Here is a 20,231-nt window from a genome sequence, read left to right on the forward strand (position 1 = left end):
GGCAGTATTTAGTGATATAACCTATACAATGGAGAACTTTCCAGTTGACGATTTACTTTATTCTCCCGAAGCTAGCAAAGATCACCATCTGGTAGTATCTAGGGTGAACTTAAAGCTGAAATTTTGGAAGGGTGACTACCTTCTGGAAAGCTATAATAATAATAATAATTTATTTATTACCCGCTATAAAAAAGAAGCGGAGTACATCAAGAACAAAAAAAAACAACAAAAAACAAAAAAAAAACAACAAAAAAGCAAACTCGCACAATTAACAATTATTTATATAAAACGGCGTAAGTTATCGTGCGCAGTAAGACCTGCAGACAGCGACAGCTTTCCTGCAAGCACAGTCACTTTTTCCCGTAAATCAAGGAGGTCGCATCGCGATTTTATATGCCTGTTACGGAACCACGGAGGGAGGTACAAAAGGTACTGAGAAAATTTAAAATAATATGTCCGGATAGAATTCAGATCTTTAGGCTTCAGAATTGGAAGAAAACCAGATTAAAAAAGAATAGAATGATCGAAAAATGAAGAATATGATTTCCCAAGCGCTTTGCTATTGTACCTCCCTCTATTTGCGAAAATTTTTGATTATCCTATCTGAATTATATTTGTTTTATATAAGAAACTTTCAGAGCCCGAGGTTTTTTGAGATTATTAGTAATGTGAAGACCAAGGCACCGAAAAGAAGAGACACTGAGAATAGAGAAAAAACCACAGTTAAGAGGGAGACTCGCACTCGAATTAAATTAAGTATATTCGCACTTATCAACGTTCAACATAAGCCCAATCCGTCTGAACTGGTCTGAGATCCAGCTGACAGAATGTGAGAGCCCAGCCCTAGAACGACTGACAAGGAGAACTTCGTCCGCATAAGCAAGATGCGAGACATCAATTCCATCAGAAATGAAAGTCGAAGGCAAATATGAAAGGATGGGAGCAATACATAACTTAAAAATAGTTGGAGAAAGCACACCACCTTGACGGACCCCACGCCGAAGAAACACCTTTGAATCAGAAACTACTCCATTACATTTTACCCGAATAAAAGAGTTCGAATACCAGTACCGTAACAAAACAACGATAGAAAGGTTAATATTGTTGGAAAAAAGGGAATAGAGTGCATGTGAGTGGACTATACTATCAAAATCTTTTGAAAGATCAAGAGCACAGATATGAAGAGGAGATTTATCATTAACAGATTGCAACAGGAGGGAAACTAGAACAGAATGGGCGTGCTGACATCCCAGCCTTTTTTGAAAGCCAAATTGGTTTTCACCAAAATTAACATTTTCTGAAATGAAAGGGAGAAGAACATATTCAAAAATTTTGCTAAGAGTGCACGAAACAGTCATTGGTCGATAAGAACTACACTCCGGCGACGTTTTCCCATGCTTCAAAACCAAGGTGACTATGATCTGGATATAGCTGTTAAGACCCATAGAGGTAAAAAAACCAATTTGGAGCAGTATTTTAAGATGATCAGTCAAATTAGTGAACACTGATTTAATATGATAAAACACAAGTCATTCTTGTTCAACAGATACAGATTTCATGTCCTTAATAGATTGACCAACATCAACTGTAGAAACTGGTAATACATTACTCTGAGAAATATGATTAGGCAAACACGACTCAAGAAGGTTACTAAAATGATGTTGGTAGACTCCAGGATGAGAATTTGAGAGAAACTTTACAGTTGAATGGTAAACCGGAGAGTTTAAAATTTTACAATGCAGAAGATGGAATGGAATAATTTGTAAAGTGATGATGACGATAACGATAATGCTCATTTAAAAACAACGTGATGTCGATTCATGTCTTCTGACTCCAAGGTTGTTTATTGAAAATAATTGTGTTTTCAATTTTCAATTTTTCCTTTTCCCTGATGTTTGTCCCTTTATATTTCTTGACTAGTGGCGTACTGGGCGCTCCTAATAAGTCTCGTACCAGAAATGTGTATTAAAAAAATAATAATAAACTTTTCATGTTTTAAGACTCTGAGATTGGTTTTAGGACCAGATTTTAAACAATTTTAGAAATAACTACATTCAATTGTATAATTGTACCTGTTACCAGGAAATATTTGAGGAAGGAGAAAAAAACGAATCTATTTGTGTTTAAAGACCCTGAGGTTGTTTGACCCTTGAGACCCTGTGTTTAAAGACCCTGAGGTTGACCCTACCAGGAAATATTTGAGGAAGGAGAAAAAAACGAATCTATTTGTGTTTAAAGACCCTGAGGTTGTTTTTCAAACAAATAATAAATTTTGGGCAATTTTAGAATAATAACATTACGCCACCTTTTTCAGTATATGTTATTCTTTTTCCTACTGTATTTTTCTTTGTATTCTTGGACTAATGGGATTATGGGTGCTCCTGATAGGCCAGGTGGCACGAGATAAAAAGAAAAAAGAAAAAAAAAGTGTATTTTCTGACTTTGAGGTTTGTTTTGAAGCGATCAATAAAAGCTTTAAAAATCTTGTGTTTAATTTCTCCTCTTATATTTTCCTTTAATAAGTTCGAATAAGTTCTTGTTATGTTTTATTTTCTTAATGCGAAATAAATGAAGAGACCCGATGTCTTTGTCGGGATCATTCATAAGCCTTTAAAACGTTAATTATGGGTGCTCCTGATAGGCCAGGTGGCACGAGATAAAAAGAAAAAAGAAAAAAAAAGTGTATTTTCTGACTTTGAGGTTTGTTTTGAAGCGATCAATAAAAGCTTTAAAAATCTTGTGTTTAATTTCTCCTCTTATATTTTCCTTTAATAAGTTCGAATAAGTTCTTGTTATGTTTTATTTTCTTAATGCGAAATAAATGAAGAGACCCGATGTCTTTGTCGGGATCATTCATAAGCCTTTAAAACGTTTTGAAAATGTTTTTAACTCTTCTGCTTGGAACGTTTTTCGAATTCCACTTAGTGTCTGAGATATGGGCCGCAAGATATATAAAACAAAAAATCGATTCATGCCTATGGAATCTGAGAGTTTTTTTTTTTTTTTTTTTAAACAAACTATAAAATGTTGAAAACTTTATAGGATTGTCCTGCATGCTTCTCGGGCTAACTCCTGGTTGGGCGCAATGCTCTAACGCTTCTTGGGCCGGAGATCTTCATTTGTCCTCAGATATATCATTTAAACAGTGGCATTTATCCGTTATATCATGCTTCACGTCGCTGACCCTGCTTCAGTATCATATCACGTTTTACCATGCGTTTGAACCTCAAGTTTTTTTATCAGATAAAATGATTAACTATTTTTACGATTTTTTTCACAGGCCAGGGTGGATTTAAGTCATATTTGGGGTGGGATTTGCTTTAATTATCCTAAACCTCCTAATGTTTCGGGTTCTATTAGATTTTCTTACACATACACCCACCCACCCCCTTTATACAGGTATTCTGCACTTTTTTTTTATTAATCCATTTTAGGAGCTTTTTAATGGTGCCATTGAGAGAAAACAGCACATTGAAGATATGAATGCTGCCGGAGGTCGTCTTCTGAGAGAGGCTAAGGTAAGACGTTGCATTTTACAGTCTGTACAGTCCGTTATAGTCCGTGTATGACCATGCCCTTCCTGCTGTCAAAAGTACGAGTATATGATTTGCAGAGTTGTAGTTTTACAGTTTTAAAGTTAGGCCATCCAAAAATCAGAATGTAATGTATAAATAAAAGAAGTTTTTGAGTAATTATCACAGTATTCATGAAATAAATAGAGAATTGGCATTTGGGCATTTGTTATATAGATAGCATATAAAAATACTAGCACATATCATCATATACCCCCCTTCCCCCATGAGGCTCTAATACTGGGAATGCAGAAAAAAAAACAAGTAGAAAAATAAGCGCACTCACTAAAAAGGGAAATGACAATGTGCCACTCTCTACCCGCTGAAAACCAGTGGGTAGCTCACCACTACCCGCTGAAAACCAAGCTGGAGCAAAGTGTCTTGCCCAATAAGAAATACAACATATAATTCGAACTTCGCTTAGAGACATAAACCCTACGAGGGCTTAAAAAAAACTGTGATCAGGAATGTTTTTGCGATTCTTGTGAAGGCACCAAAGGAGTGATACTTTTTAGTGGACTTAAGCAGAGTCAGTAGTATGTTATGGTACCTTTTAGGGAATGTTGTGGGGATGATGAACTAAGAAGGTATTTAGTTGAACTAAATCATAAGAAGCTAAATGCATGGATGTTGTCAAAAAGGCGTATCTGCAATATTTCAGGAACCGTTAAGGCTTTAAATTTAGACTTGGCTTTAAATTAGAGTCAGTGTACTATACTAGATATAAAAGATACTTAAACTTTTAGGCAATATGACTTGTTGACGTAATGGGGGGGGGGGGGTGATCTTGGGATATCTGAAACCTGCTGGGTATACAAACTCACTAAGAATAAGAATCTAGGGGCCGCCCAAAAAGTAAAGGGACCAATAAATATTCTAGACTGAATTTTGAACAGGAGACACAGAAGGTGCCCAACCTTTTGCTAAATTATCAGTTTATAAATTACATAAAAAAGATGGTGCTTATGGATATTTGATCGAGATAAACTAGAGAGGAAATGGTTAACAATCAACTGGACAGGGCTTTGAAAAAATCGGTTTGGAAGTTAGGAGTATTTCTGTGTTTATGCATTAACTACAAACACTCCTGTTTTTTCTGTATAGTAACAAACTCAGAAAAATATTTTACGATGTGATTTAGAATAAATCACATTTTACGATGTGATTTTAATTCATGATGATATTATTTATGTGGGAGCTCTTAAAATCTAATTGAGATATTCAGATATGGAATGGGAATTCAGAGTAATATCATTTATCACCATAACAATTTTAGCTCGCTGAAAATAGGAGGGACGTTCACCGGAGACGTTCTCCCGTGAACGACTTTAACCATAATTTGAAGAAATACTGGAGTGCCATCTAAGCCATTAGTTTTGGAGTATAAAATCCACTGCACACAGAATTAGCTGAATTTTAAGTTTACCGAATTGGTTTTCGGTCTCGGAGGTTTTGCACAAATTGTGAGTTAATACTTTCGATTTTTTTTTGTTTTAACTACTTGGTACCTCCTGCAATTTTTATTTCTTAAAGTTTAATTACAAGAACATTGAAAAGTTCTAAATATAACTCTCATGTATTCAAGAGTCTTGTAAAAAGTCCTGTAACCTCCTTTGACCTCAACCGACAAGTTTCAATACTACTTTCAGATTTAGATGTTGTGGATGTACACATACAGGTTCGTTTCTGTGGCGGGGGGGGGGGGGTCAGAAAGTGTTTAATTGGAAGGAAGAGTGTCACATGATTCTTGCAAGGAAGGGGTCGGGATACCAAAAAAGGTCTTTTTGAGCTACTCTTTCAATATTTAGTCGGAAGGGGGGGGATAATGAATCTCAGGGAGACTCCCTTGTCTCTCTTTGCATACTCATGAAACGCTTCATCCAGCTAAAAAATTGAAATATTTATGTCAAAAATTTTGACTTTGGATGGTATAGCTTCCTGTTATGTCAATAAGATTAGCTACTAAGTTATTAAGCAATTTAGTTTATTTGCCCCTCCCCCCTAAACCTGTAATATATACGGAATCCGTTTAACCTATTTACCTCTTTTCCTTCCTTTTACTCTTTTCAACCTCTTAAACTGGTAAAAAAAAAAGTTGAACTGCCAACCCCTCCTCCCCCCCCCCCCATCTTTTCACAAACAAAATACCCATCTCAACTTCAGAACCATAATATTTCATCAATTTTGTAAAAATTTCATGAAGGATCCATCCTTTAATACTGTCCGCTGCAGATAGTGACTTAACTTAAGTTTTTTTCTGTTCCTGAAATATTCCAAAAGACGAATAGGTTGATATACTCAAGAACTGAGCCACTCAGATGCCAAAAAACATCTGAATGTTTACTTGTTGATTAAATTAACTTGCCATGCCAAAATGTCCATGCGACATTAATTGTCTTGTTATTGTCTAGTCATGGTATTTATTGAATTGATAAAACATTTGGTACAAGACAATAAAAAAAATAAATAAATAAGTTTTCCCGAAAGTCGTACTTACTCCCGCCATTTTACCCGTGCCATTTAAACATTTTTGCCTCTCAATTACTCGGACTATCATCTTGTCTCTTCTACAATTAGCCTTGTCTTGATGCCTACTGCAAAATAGTTGATTTTCAATTGAAATCAATCAATTCAATTCATTTCCGTTGATTTTGAATTGAAAATCAAGTATTTTGCAATAGGCATCAAGACAAGGCTAATTGTTAGAAGAGACAAGACATATAGTCCGAGTAATTGAGAGGCAAAAATGTTTAAATGGCACGGGTAAATGGTGGGAGTAAGCATGACTTTCTTATTGGTTGACGAACTCAAAGATGGAGCTGTTCAGACGGTCAGAAACTATTGATTGAACTGACTTTAATTAATTAAGTTCTTGAATTTGCATTGCCTATTTTTAATCATATTATAAGTTTATTGTCATGGCATGGGAATTGTCAAGTTGATAAAATGTCTGTTGAAATTGGAAAAGGAATATACATATAGTTGGTTTTGTTTTAACGACCGATAATCTAGTTAAGAATTGCTCTCTGTTTCTGAGTGTTTACCGATGAGGTGAGTTCAACGAATGTGTTTTAAGTTCATCTTTTTATGGGCTCTGTCAAATTTGCATTGAAAATTATTAGTCTTTTTACTAATATATTAGTTAAGTTAAAACATATAAGTATACTAAAATTATTAGTTGAAAATAATCAGTTAGCAAAAAAAGCAAAAAAAAGTAATCTATACCTAGGGACCAATTTGGGACCCATTTGGCTCCTGAGTGGCTGAATTACTGACTGTAGATCTAAGGAAATGAATAGGAAAATAATTATCCATAACAAGTAGAAGAAGTGATACTTATTTCAAGATTAAAACGGAGCTTGTAGTAAAGATTATAGTAAAATTTAATCGATGTCAAATTGCTCTTTTTCTTGTACTGGATTTTTAATTTGAATTTTCTTTATTAGGTCTGCATGTGCCTTTTGGTACTTTCTATATCTTTCTATCTAGGGCCTTTCTATTTCTTTCTCTCCTTTTCTTATTCGAAAGAGTGGATGAACGAGTGCCGTATTTTTAGATTTGCTTGAGAAAGCATCAAGCAAGGTTGCTTTGAGAGCGTTGATGTTGATTGATCAGATTGCCTTTGCACAAGTGTTTTTTGGCACCGTTTTTCTTATTGATTGCCTTTTTATTTTCTATCTTTTGTCTTAAGCCGAATGAGTGGATGAATAAATGCTTTACGTTTCAAAATTTTGGATTCGTTGATAGACCATCATGCTTTTTGGTCAATTGCTTTTTGATTTTGTTGCTTTTTGTGTTATTGTTTGCTTATTTGTTTGTTGTTTGCTTTATTGTTTGCTTTTGTTTGCTTTATTGTTTGCGTTTATTGTTTGCTTTATTGTTTATTGTTTGCTTTTGTTTGCTTTATTGTTTGCGTTTATTGTTTGCGTTTATTGTTTATTGTATGCTTATTGTTTGCTTTTAAGTGTTGCTTATTTGCTTTATAATCAATGCTTGTCCTTTCGTTGCTTTTCTTTCTTATCATTAATTTCGCAGTAGAATTTTTTGGTGTTCTAGAATTCTCTGTTTGTATATTTGCTATAATACATATTATATCACGCATGAATACAGGCATTCATTTTTGTTTAATTAATTTTGTTTTTAACCAAAAACTCGTTTAGAGGAATAAATTTGATTTTATTTGGCGGGCTCTATTTGCGTTGAAACAACTTGGAGCTCCTTTACATGGTCAAATGCCATTGAATTTGGTTTCTGTTGAAATTCAGGTGAAAATTCTAATTTTCGCCAGATAATGTAATTTTCGCCAGATACGCATTGGAATTCAAAGAATCCATCATGGATCAGTAAGAAAATCAAAACGAAATTGCATGAAAAAACATTTTTATTGGTTGAATCAACTGGCGTATTAAACGCATACAACAAATGTTGCGTCCAAAAAGGCGTGTTGTCCTGTAAAAATAGATGTGTTTGCGTTTCAAAGCGTTTTTTGTTGGAAGTTCTTGCGTTATGATGGTTCTCCGTTTTTGTTGAAATACTTGAATTTTCAAAAAAGCATTGGAATTCAGAGAAATCATCATGAATCAGTAAGAAAATAAAAAAAAAAGTTGCATGAAGAAACGATTTTATTGGTTGAATCATCTGTCGTTTCCAAAAATGAATTGCGTAAACGCATACAGCAAATGTTGCGTCCAAAAAGGCGTGTTGTCGTGTAAAAATAGATGTTTGCGTTTCAAAACGTTTTTTGTTGGAAGTTCATGCGTTATGACGGTTCTCCGTTTTTGTTGAAATGCTTGAATTTTGAAAAAAAGCATTGAAATTCAAAGAAATCATTATGAATCAGTAAGAAAATCAAAAAGAAGTTGCATGAAGAAACGATTTTATTGGCTGAATTAGCTGTCGTTTTCCTAAAATAAATAATGTGTTAAACGCTTGCAACAGATCTTGCGTTCAAAAAGTCGTGTTGCCGTTTAAAAATGGATGTTTTCGCGATTTAAAGCGTTTTTTGTTGTTGTTGCAAGGTCATGCGTTATGACGGCTCTCCATCTTTGTTGAAATACTTAAACTTTGAAAACGTGTTGAAATTCAAAGTATCCATCATGGATCAGCAATAAAATCTAAACGACAAACGTGCTGTCATGTAAAAATAGTTTTGAGCGTTTTTTATTTTCGGTCGCAATTTCTAGCGTCATGACGGTTTTCCAGCTGTGTTTAAATACTTTACCTGAGCCAACGAAAAATGTATTTGAATTCAAAGAATTCATCATAGGTTACTTAAAAACAAGACAAGATTACGGTTGGTATATTGGTAGAATGATTCATCATATCCAAACGAAATGGCTTAAGGAAACCCTAGACGGTCAATCATTCTGATCGAAAGCTTCCGTCAATCAATTGATTAAAGCATGGTTGACCGTCTAGGAACCTGTTTGACACTTCAGTCAAGCGTTGATGGTGATTAATTGAAAGTTTGAATTACTTAATCATTTCCTAGACGGTCAATCATGCTTTAATCAATTGATTGACGGAAAGTTTTGATCAAAATGATTCACCGTCTAGGGTGTCCTTTATATTACATATAAAATATATCCTGGGCTCTACAACTGCGCTATGATGTAAAAATTGACCCTTTTTGTCTTTTACATTGTCTTTTTTCGATTTTTTTTTTTGCTCTGACTTCTCCGAATTATGATGGATCTCCGGCTGCCTAAAAATACCCAAGCTAAAGCGTTGAAAAACACCTTTTAATTCAAATAATTCGTCTAACATTAATAAGAAAGACCAGAGAAATTTTCACAAATTAATTGAGTCGCCCAAACCCTGTTCCCCAACTTTGAGGCTGCGGGTTTCGAACCCCTCAACCCATACGGCCAATCAGAGCATCAATCCATTGTGTTACAGAGGGAACAAAGGAAGATTTAATGTGTGATAAATTTTATTCGCACTTTTAATCATTAATTTGTTTTTTTTTTTAGTTTTTTCTTCTTATTCGATCATTATATGATATTAATCACTCTGGGTCTCCTCGCTGTAAATGCATCATCTGTAAATGAAAAGAAAGATGAATTATTTGCAACGGATATTTCATAATATAGTTGACCAATAGTAGATAGTATCGACAATTTTTATCCGGTAATAAAAGATTTTAAGGTAACTTTTTAACCAAGGGACAGCTGTTTTGGACAATTAAATTTGCACTTTTTTCACTAGGTTTTTTTTTTCAATGTTCTACCCTCCAATTATTAAACCTAATTGTTTTTTTTACGTGGAAGATGTAACAGACTAGGTATGTAAGCAGAAGGGGGGGGGGAGAAGGGCTCCTTGCACTGAAATCCAAAGTTTGTCTTCAGAATTTTGTCCTTTTCATTTAACTATTGTTTTTTTTTTGCTTTATTTTGTAAAATTTGAAAATTCGTTTCGATCAAAATGGATCACAGGATACTGAACAGTACCAAGCCCAGGTGCCCGTTTCTGCCTACGCCACTAAATATCTGATGCTTTTTCAACTAGCTTATCTTTTATTGTTGCTACAAACTAGACTATTCTCACTTACTAACCCGCTTCTAACATCACTATTTCTTCCCTTCTGCTGCGTTGCCGCTTTCAACAGATTTTTGACATTCGTCTATCTCATTATAAACAAAGTTTGGAGGAAATTCAGCCATCGCTAGATGGTGTACTTAGTCCGCAGAAGAAACAAAAAATTGACTCGTGTGCTGAATCTGTGAGCCAAGATCTTGACGAAATTAATGGCAGATATAAAGGGCTTTTGGACAAATTGATGAAAAGGCTAGACGATGAATATGGAGAAACTAGCCCAACGGTGAGTTAATTTATATATTTATTCTATTTTGAATTGTGTTCGATTCTTTTGATTTTACCTATGCACCAGGGGTGCCATTGGGGTGGGGGGGGGGGAATTGCCCCCTACATTTCGAAAAACACCCTTTTTACAACATTTATGGGACAAAACTGCCCCCTCCCTATATTTTGGAGCATACATTTTTTTTTATCTTCATTAAAAAAAAAAAAAAAAAAAAAAAAAAAAAAAAAAAAAAAAAAAAAAAAAAAACCTTGTCCCCTCTACATTTTCACGAATTAGCGCTCCTTTTTTCATCCTTTTTTTTTTATTGACTTGAAAAAAGGATTTATGCATCCCATTTTTTGTTAATGGCTTGAAATTAAACAAAATTTATTTAATTCAACAAAATTTTTATAAATCGATATTCAGGGACAATGAGGGAAAAATGATTTCCGTGGCAAAAAAAGCTCCCTAACAAGAATGTGCTGCATTTATTTAACACTATTGGCTTATATTTTTTTAATTTTCGAGTCTAGGACACGAACAACTGTGCATTGAATGAATTAGAAATTGAATTGTTTATGTAACAAATGATAAGTTGCCCAACTCATAATGGGGAGGCAAAAAAGTTGCCTCCCAAAATATTTTGAAGAATACGATTTTATTATCTTCAGTAAAAAATATTGTCGAAAAATACTTGCTCCTCCTTGACATTTTCATGAATTGGCGACCCTGTTACACATCTCATTTTTGTAATTAATCCCACCTGCATTCCATTCAATACTGCTTATTTGGTTCACGTATTATATTTAATTTTAAAAATCTTAAATAAAAACTTTCCCTTCCAATGTCCAACCGAAAGTTTGATGCTTTTATTACAGCTATTGTACACTCATTTACAATGTGTGGGGGGGGGAGATTTTAATGTGTATTAATTCATATGACGGCATTGCAGTGGAATCTGGTTAGCTTTCTGGTAGCTGGAATCTGGTAGTAAGTAAAGACCCTTGGAGAAAAGTTGTTTTCGTCTGTTGGCGTTTAGCTTAAAAATGGTTTAGCTGATTACATTATATTACAATATTTCATTAGTTGTGAATCATATCTTCTTTTCACTTATAAGCTTAGGGTAAATTTAACATTGAATTTGTGACTTGAGTATGTTTCAGATCTCAATTAACGTTTAAAATAATTGATCATTTGTTTATTACCTTCAGTTTAAAATACAAGGCAAACACAAATATAGCATCTAAAGTTGTTATCAAAGGCATTGTGGTCTCTTCTGCACTTATAGTAATAGGAATTGCTTGTAATTTTATATTTTCCGATGTCTTGGACGAAAATAACAGCGAAAAATTAATCATCATTATTGACATTTGAGTTTTGGAACACGCCCGTAATAAACTAGTACATTCCTGAGAAAGAAGGAAACGCCACTGAGAGTCATCTACTTACATTTGTAAATAAATTGGAAATCAGCTACTCCTTCCATGTAGATGGGGCGTCGTTCGCCGTTTCAAAAGATTTTTTGATGGAAGTGACGACAATTCCCGAGAGAATTATTCTATTGACATCCCTATTCGAACGTTTATTTATCCTTGATGGAAATGAGAGAGAAAGGTGCGGGAGAGAGGAATCGTATTCCATCAGTTATTTTACAAAAATAAAAATATCGAAATAGAACTTTTTTTTAGCTTTAATTCTGCGCTTTGTAAACTCTTTTTACCATCTCATTTCTTACTTCAAAAACTGATTAAATAACTATATATATATATATATATATATATATATATATATATATATATATATATATATATATATATATATATATATATATATATATATATATATATATATATATATATATATATATATATATATATAAATATGTATATATATATATATATATATATATATATATATATATATATATATATATATATATATATATATATATATATATATATATAAATATGTATATATATATATATATATATATATATATATATATATATATATATATATATATATATATATATATATATATATATATATATATATATATATATATATATATATATATATATATATATATATATATATATATATATATATATATATATATATATATATATATATATATATATATATATATATATATATATATATATATATATATATATATATATATATATATATATATATATATATATATATATATATATATATATATATATATATATATATATATATATATGTGTGTGTGTGTGTGTATACACATATATTATATCATCATATATTGTATATATTATATACCATTTACTTATCGAATTATATAAAAAAATATGAAGACCACAAGGCCATGAGGACTCCTCTGCGTATTTTTGCCTGACTGGTTAGTAGTCCTTGAAGAATAAGAACCATTCAAGGATGGCCGTTCGGATGAACGGGAATATTCCGTTCTTGAAACTTCAATTTTCAGGAAAACAGGGATATATTTCCTTTTTTGAGGGAAACAGGGGTATATTTTCAGGAAAAAGGAAATTTTTTAGGCGTTTAGTTTAGAAGATCCATTAAATATTGGATAAAAATAGAAGTTTTTTTTTTAATGCAAAAAAAAGAGGAAGTTTAAGTATATACGAGAAGACACTAGAAGTAATTCGAGATCTGCTATTCTAGTTTTAATACGCCGCTGAAATAGCATTTTGTTGTTCTTCAACTTTTTCTGCATCTTTTAGCATATTTGGTCATGAAAGTATCAGTTTCAGTAATTAGACTTCATGTTCAAATTTATTGCCAGAGCTATAGAACTGGTTTTTGTTTTTTGTTCATTTGCTAAATTGTTCAGTTGAGAGTGAATGTTGTATTATAAAGACTTTGTTTGGATTAGGCAACATTAGTAACAACAGTTTTCGTGCTATTATAATTTGTCTTTTATTTTATTAATTAATATTAAACATTAAAAATTAAATAAATTGAAATAAAAAAATGTATTAATATTAACTATTTTAATAGGCAGATAATTGTTAATTCAGTTAATTGAATTAGTATAATCAATTGATTCTGTTAATTGCTAAGTCGAGAGTGAATTCAGTATTACAAAGACTTCGTTTAGATTAAGAAACATTGGTAGTATGGTATAGTTTGTTTTTACTTTGAATGTAGTTTTTTTTTGTTTTTTTTTACACGGAATTCAAAATCCGAATTTTTCCACTGGTCACAGTTATTTATTTAAAAATTTACAGTTTTGCTTAAAATGCCTATTTTACTTTTTCTCCGATGCACAAATAGTCGAAAAACAAGGTTCTTTGAACCAAATCAATGTGGCATGTTAAAAAAAAAGATATAAAATCAATTTTATGATTTTATTACCCTGCTGTGAAAGGTTTTTTTTTGTAAATGTATTTTTGGTACTTTAAAAAAGCTTTGTTTCAAATATGAAAAATATATTAAAATACTTAATATTGATTTTTTTTTGATTTTTTTTTATGTTTAATGACTAATATAAATAAAATGAAACATGAATATTAATGAACGAATATTAATAATTTAAATAATTTAAATACTAATTTAATTAATAATTTAAATACTAATAAAATAAAGCCTCGGTTCAGTTTGGGTTCAACTTTTAGCTTTAGTTTGAGTAAAAGTCTGACAGATTTTGCCTGGTCAACCTTAAGTTGCTTGTCTTTTTTGCTTATTTGGTAATGAAATCATTAGTTTAGGTAATTAAACAGTTTTATGTTCAAATTGATTGCCATTTCGTGGTTACATTTCCTTTTTTGTAGGTTTCTTGAAGTGTCTAATGAAGAGTTAATGTTGGACAATTTAAACTTAGTTCTCTGGCTAATTTTTATAATTAGCTTCTTTTCAAAAGACATAAATCTTATTTCTCCTGTAATTCCCAACCGCTCATTTGGTTTCTCCATTCTTAGGATGAAAGTTAGGTTCAACTGTTTTTGGTATGCTGTTACGGAACTTCAAACGTTTTGGGAAACATTAGTTTTAAAGAAGTTGACTATTTGCCATGAAATTGTCATGAAAATTAACAAGGATACTGCTTATACCAAAGTTACAAAGAGTTAGTCAGGTCCAACTGTTTATTCAGTGGTGATAGAGAACTACAAAGAACACAGAACAAGGAATTTTTTATTTTTTTATTGTTTATTTGGTTGTTTTGGTCTTTTATTTGGTTATTTGATAATTATTTGGTTGTTTAAATTGGTTAAGTAGGAACACAACCAAGAGCTTGTTCAGGATTTTTGTTCAATGGGGGTGGGGGCTACAAAAAAAACTTTTAAAACGCATGAAACACTTGTTATATGCGTCCTTGTTGACGTTTTTGTGAGGGTGTTGGAGGGGGGGGGGTCAAACCCAATAACTTCCATGGATATGGCCTTTAACACCACCATATAAGTTTTAAAAAAAATGAGACAAATCTGGAATTCAATTTCTAATGCAAAAAAAAAGCTTCATTTGCAGCATTGGTAGCAGCGGGTGCTAGATATAAAAAAAAGAAACACGAGGGAAAAAGTCGCAAAAAAAGCTAAAACCACATGGTACCAAACGGCTTCAAAGGGTGTAGCTTTCCTTTCAATAATTTTTTAATAATTTCATTGAAGGATATTGGTAAGCAACAAAATTGCCCTGAAACCTCCTAATTTTTTGAAACTACATTTTTCTGAATTGGCAACCCCCTGATGGTCCATAAAATACGGTTTTTGAAAAGAGGTTTTTGAAAAGAGGTTTTTGAAAAGAGGTAATTGTATAGCTCTTGATCATATCTAGGGGCTCTTGGTAAATTAATCTTGATGATCTTGATGATTCTAAAACGTCGTATGGCACCAAAAAAAGCATTCTTTTATGCAGTTTTTTAAGTAGAAATGCCGAAAATCATGAAGAGATCCGATAAATTTTACATGGACAAAAAACAATAGCCAGAGGTTTGCAAAACCTCTATTTAGCGCAAACCTCATTCACTTCAGCATTTTCATAAACAGCAAACCCTATATAAAATTCGCTTATTTTCCTTCAATTTTCACAATTCCTATGAATTCCAATATTTGTACAGTATTTTGTACAATATTTTGTAATTTTTTACTTTTTTAATTTTTTATAATTATTTTGTAATTTTGAATTTTTATAGACTAAAAGTGTTGTCAAACTTTACGAATAAGTTTCGCTTATTTATTTTCACGGTTTAGGGTGACAAAGCTGTCGTTAATGTAATAATGCCGTGAAAACTTAAAAATTTTTTTTTTTTAAAAACTGCCGTTTTCAGGTATGAACATACCGAAGATGTATACATGAAAAAATGTTTTTATTTTAGTACCCTTATTTTTAGGCACATACCATGAAATTGTCAAGAAAAGTAAAAAAAATAGTGCTACTTATACCAAGCAACAAAGAGCAAGTTAGGTCCAACAACTTCCTGTGTACTGATACGAAACTTCCAACGTTCGATAAAATGTTAGTTCTACAAAGGCTAATATTTTTTTGAAACGGGTATCTTAGTCAATGAAACCGCCGAAAATTGACACAAGAGTTCTCCCAACACAAAAGTGAGCAAGAGTAAGCTGGGTTTTGTATAGAACTTTAAACGGCAAGATTTTGACCATATTGTACCAACCTGGTCAAAACTTTTAGAATTGTATTTCCTTTTTTTTCCTTTTTGAGTATAAATAATATTGGGATACTTGAGGACGAGTCTATCCTATTAGGGAAAAATCATTATATTTATTTTTCCCTTTGAAGAATAAGTTTTGTTGTTAGGGGGTTTTCATTTTTCGCATAAAGTTTAAGGAAGCTCAAATACTGAAACATTGTGAATGGCTCAAATTAAGCCAATAAATATACAGTACTAGCTATCGCCATTAAATAAAAGTGTACGTTATAAAAAATGTACGTTATGGGGTTGACGAAACTAGTCATTGGTTGCCATATCACGATAGGGAATGCCAGTCAACCAAATTTGCTGGGATCGTATCAGTCTATAGCCGGTGAAAAAATTGCTAAAGCCCGATTGCGCCAGTCAGATTTTTAAGAGTTTTTATGATTAACTAAAAAATTCTTTAAAACATTCGGATTGGGTCAAATTTGTGTTAGCGAAATCTCAGTATTAGTAAAGTTCCATTATGAACAGAGTTTAATATAGGTGGGGTTGGATTCGGAGTCGAACTTCTCATTAGTGGGGGAGTTTATTTTTTTTTTTTTTTTTTTTTTCTTTTTTTTTTGCTAAGGTCATTTTTGGAAATTTCTGAACTAATTAATTCGCATATTTCAAATCATACCGTAATATTTTAGTTTTTATTTCTTCAAACAAATTATTACTGATAGATTTCAACTTACAAGTTCATATATCTCTCTCGTTTACTTTTGGAAGTTAACGTTTAATTCAATATTTCCATTATTTTGTAATAACTTATTTGTACTTCCAGACTAGTAAACATAATCATTATTATGCTAATAATACAATGTTCACTTTTGCTGGGGCGTTGTCACATTAATCAAACTCAATCCAAATCTTCACTTTCATAAATATCTGCAGATTTATTTAATTCCATGTAAGGGACCTTGTGAAAAGTACCTTGGGAAGGTTGTGAATGTGATTATTCATCTGTAGATTTACCGTACCTGTAGATTCGTTTTTTACCGTATATTATCGGTAGATTACTATAGATCTGATAGATTACTCGGGTTGTACTCATGATTACTCAAGGAATGCCTCTGCCACTGATAAGATGTATTTTATACATTTGTGTATGTCTGTATTTCTGTATGTGAGCTTTATTGAGAACAAGACAGGAAACCAATTTGAGGAGAGGCTACAATTCTCGTGGCGAGAAAGCCCATGGGAGGCATGATTTTTACAGGAAACTGGATTATTTTTGGCTAAATTAGCTGTCTCCATTTTTCAACCGCCAGATTCAAACACCCCCTGAATGACTGTAGTTTTCATTTAAATTGTACGAATCTTCTTAAAAAATTGTTTTTGCTTTTCTTGTGAGGTTAGGTTAGTAAAATCAAACATTTTAGTTTTTTACTTTATTAATATAACACTTCACAATTTACAACTACTGCACTAATGAAAAAACTTAAGTTTTTTCTGGTATGTTGTAAAACAGCTAGTCATTTAAAAAACACACGAACAAACAACAACTAAATAAGATAAAAAATGGGGAAAAAAGCAAACCAAACTCCTTCATATTATCAAATCCAAATTAAGTTCTACCTCCCAGCCTCCCTACTCCAGGACCTCCCATCCACCCGTTCCTCCCTACCATCTCCATTCACCCTACCACCTCATCCACCCATTGTTTCCTACCACTCCCATCCACCCGCTACTCCCTGCCACCCCAACCACCTAAACCACCCCTTCCTCATTAAAAAATAAATAAATAATATTAATAATAATAAATTAAATTCACACATTTATTAACCATTTTTTAATAAATACTCTTTTACCTTTCTCTTAAAATCCAAAAGATGTTCAGCCGCCCTAATGCTCACTGGTAAAGAAGTCCAAACATTTTATAATTGTTCGGTAATTTCTCTATGAGACTGCAGGGGTAAGAGTAATGAAGTGCTTTAAAATTCAAAACTATCAAATGCATAGTACTGTGGGATTGTATAAAGAAAGGTTTGTCAGGTCTCATACCGAAGGCATGAAATTGCTATTTTATATTGGCAGTTCAGTGAGAGTGGGGACGTACCCTTATATGATTTTCCAGGACGAAGAAAATAGCCAAAAACCAACATAATATCTGTAAATAAAATGGATGACGGCAATCATGCCTTCGTTATTAAGAGGCTAGTTAAAGCATCATCATTGTACCAGATGGCTGAATTATTTTATGATTACATGAGACATTGCAACTGTGTTGCCCTTTGCCACATACTATGCCATCACGACGTGTAGATTATTGTAGGATTCTACAAGGAAGATGGACATTAAAGTGTTATTTCGTGACAATTTAATGAGAAGGGGGACGCACCCTTACATGGTTGTCCATGACCAAGGAAACAGCTGAAAATCCACATAATGTCTATAAGAAAAATAGACAAGGATAGGCCAGGTTATCATTAATAAGAGGTCAGATGTCAGATGGTTAAATTTTTCCATGATTACACTACACATTGCAACCATTTGGCATTTTACCATATACTATGCCACTACGAAATATATGGTATTGCGGAATTGTACAGACAGGTTGCCATACCAAAGACCATGGCATTGAATTGCCATGTTTTGGCAGTTTGATGAGCTTGCGGGCATAACCAAGACATTGCAAATATGTGGCCCTTTGCCATACTCTATGCCACTACGACATATATGGTATTGCGGAATTGTACAGACAGCTCATCATGCATAAAACCATGGGCTAAGACAAATATCTGAGAATGGGGACGCACCCTTACATGGTTGTCCAAGACCAAGGAAACAGCTGAAAATCCACATGATGTCTATAAGAAAAATAGACAAGGATAGGCCAGGCTATCATTAATAAGAGGTCAGTGGCAGTGCTGTATCAGATGGTTGAATTTTTGCATGATTACACTACACATTGCAACCATTTGGCACTTTACCATATACTATGCCGCTACAAAATATATGGTATTGCAGAATTGTACAGACAGGTTGCCATACCTAAGACCATGGCATTAAATTGTCATGTTTTGGTAGTTTGATGAGCTTGGAGACATAACCAAGATATTGCAAACATGCGGCCGTATGCCATACTCTATGCCACTGCGACATATATGGTATTGCGGATTTGTACAGACAGCTCGTCATGCCTAAGATCATAGGCATTAAACTGCCATATTTTGGCAGTTTGATGAGCTTGGGGACATACCAACACATTGCAACTGTGTGGCCTTTTGCTATACTCTGCCACTACGACTTATATAGTATCGTGGAATTGTTTGTAAACCACACAAGGGGCTAATTGTTGGTCATATTTTAAGTCAGCGGACTAAGATCTGTTGTATATTTTAATGTCTTACCTATGGGCGTTAGCTTTGTTTCTTGTTATTTTGTCGGGCCACACCCCCTGATAAAATAAATTCAAGTCATCAATTAAGTATTCTATGCATAAATTAAAGTAAACTTAAAGGTAAAAAGGTAGTAAGTAGATGATTCAGGAGGTGATGAACATAAATGGCGATCTTGAACGTACTTGATATTGGTTTTTTGTTTTCATTTGCTATGTTACTTAAATATCTTAGTGATTAGCTTGTTTCTTCCTAGAGCGTAAACCTGTCCCGTGAAATTGCAGCACTTTCAAGTGTAAATCGCTATTCTAAATATGGACGACAATTATCTTGGACGTTTTTATTATTCTTCTAATCGCGAGGAATCTGTAATGAAACACATATATAACGAGTATACGTGTCCCTGTTATCAAATTTATGTACACAGCAGACATAATTGGCCAGACACGTTCGGATGATCTGCTTTTGGGGGAGGGGCGTTAAAAAAAATGACAATTCAAAAAAGAAGTGCCCAGGAGTTCAAGAAAATTTAGGATTTTGAAGGGTGTAGGCCCATGACCCTCGTCCCCCATATACATTGCCTCGCGCCCCATACATGAAATCCTTGAACATACCCCCATAACTAATGTGTGTAAAATACAGTCTAGCACCAAACTTCATAGCACCTAAGTTCAAAAGTTTCTTTGGGGGAAGTTTAAGAGCCTATTATGCGAAAGGGAGGAGCAGGAATTACGAATAAGAAATATTAAGCATATTTTACTGAATGTTTTTTTGGAGATGTTTCATTTTATTTTATCCGCCAAGTATAAACAAAAAGGACATATTTTTATTTTTGCCACTGATTCCTCATTAATTAATTATTGGTTAAT

General features: G+C 32.9%; 1 protein-coding gene across 1 annotated transcript in view; it reads left to right on the forward strand.

The window, feature by feature from the left end:
* shot (dystonin-like protein short stop) overlaps window positions 1–20,231 on the forward strand; it is a 429,136-nt gene that overhangs the window by 217,072 nt on the left and 191,833 nt on the right. The window contains 2 exon segments of the mRNA XM_089095886.1: window positions 3,435–3,518; window positions 10,180–10,392. Coding sequence (XP_088952012.1) covers window positions 3,435–3,518; window positions 10,180–10,392 — 297 coding nt within the window.

The sequence above is a fragment of the Artemia sp. Qi Xiang Cuo genome, chromosome 10 (assembly GCF_049724085.1).
Source record: "Artemia sp. Qi Xiang Cuo chromosome 10, ASM4972408v1, whole genome shotgun sequence".
NCBI classification, from domain to species: domain Eukaryota; kingdom Metazoa; phylum Arthropoda; class Branchiopoda; order Anostraca; family Artemiidae; genus Artemia; species Artemia sp. Qi Xiang Cuo.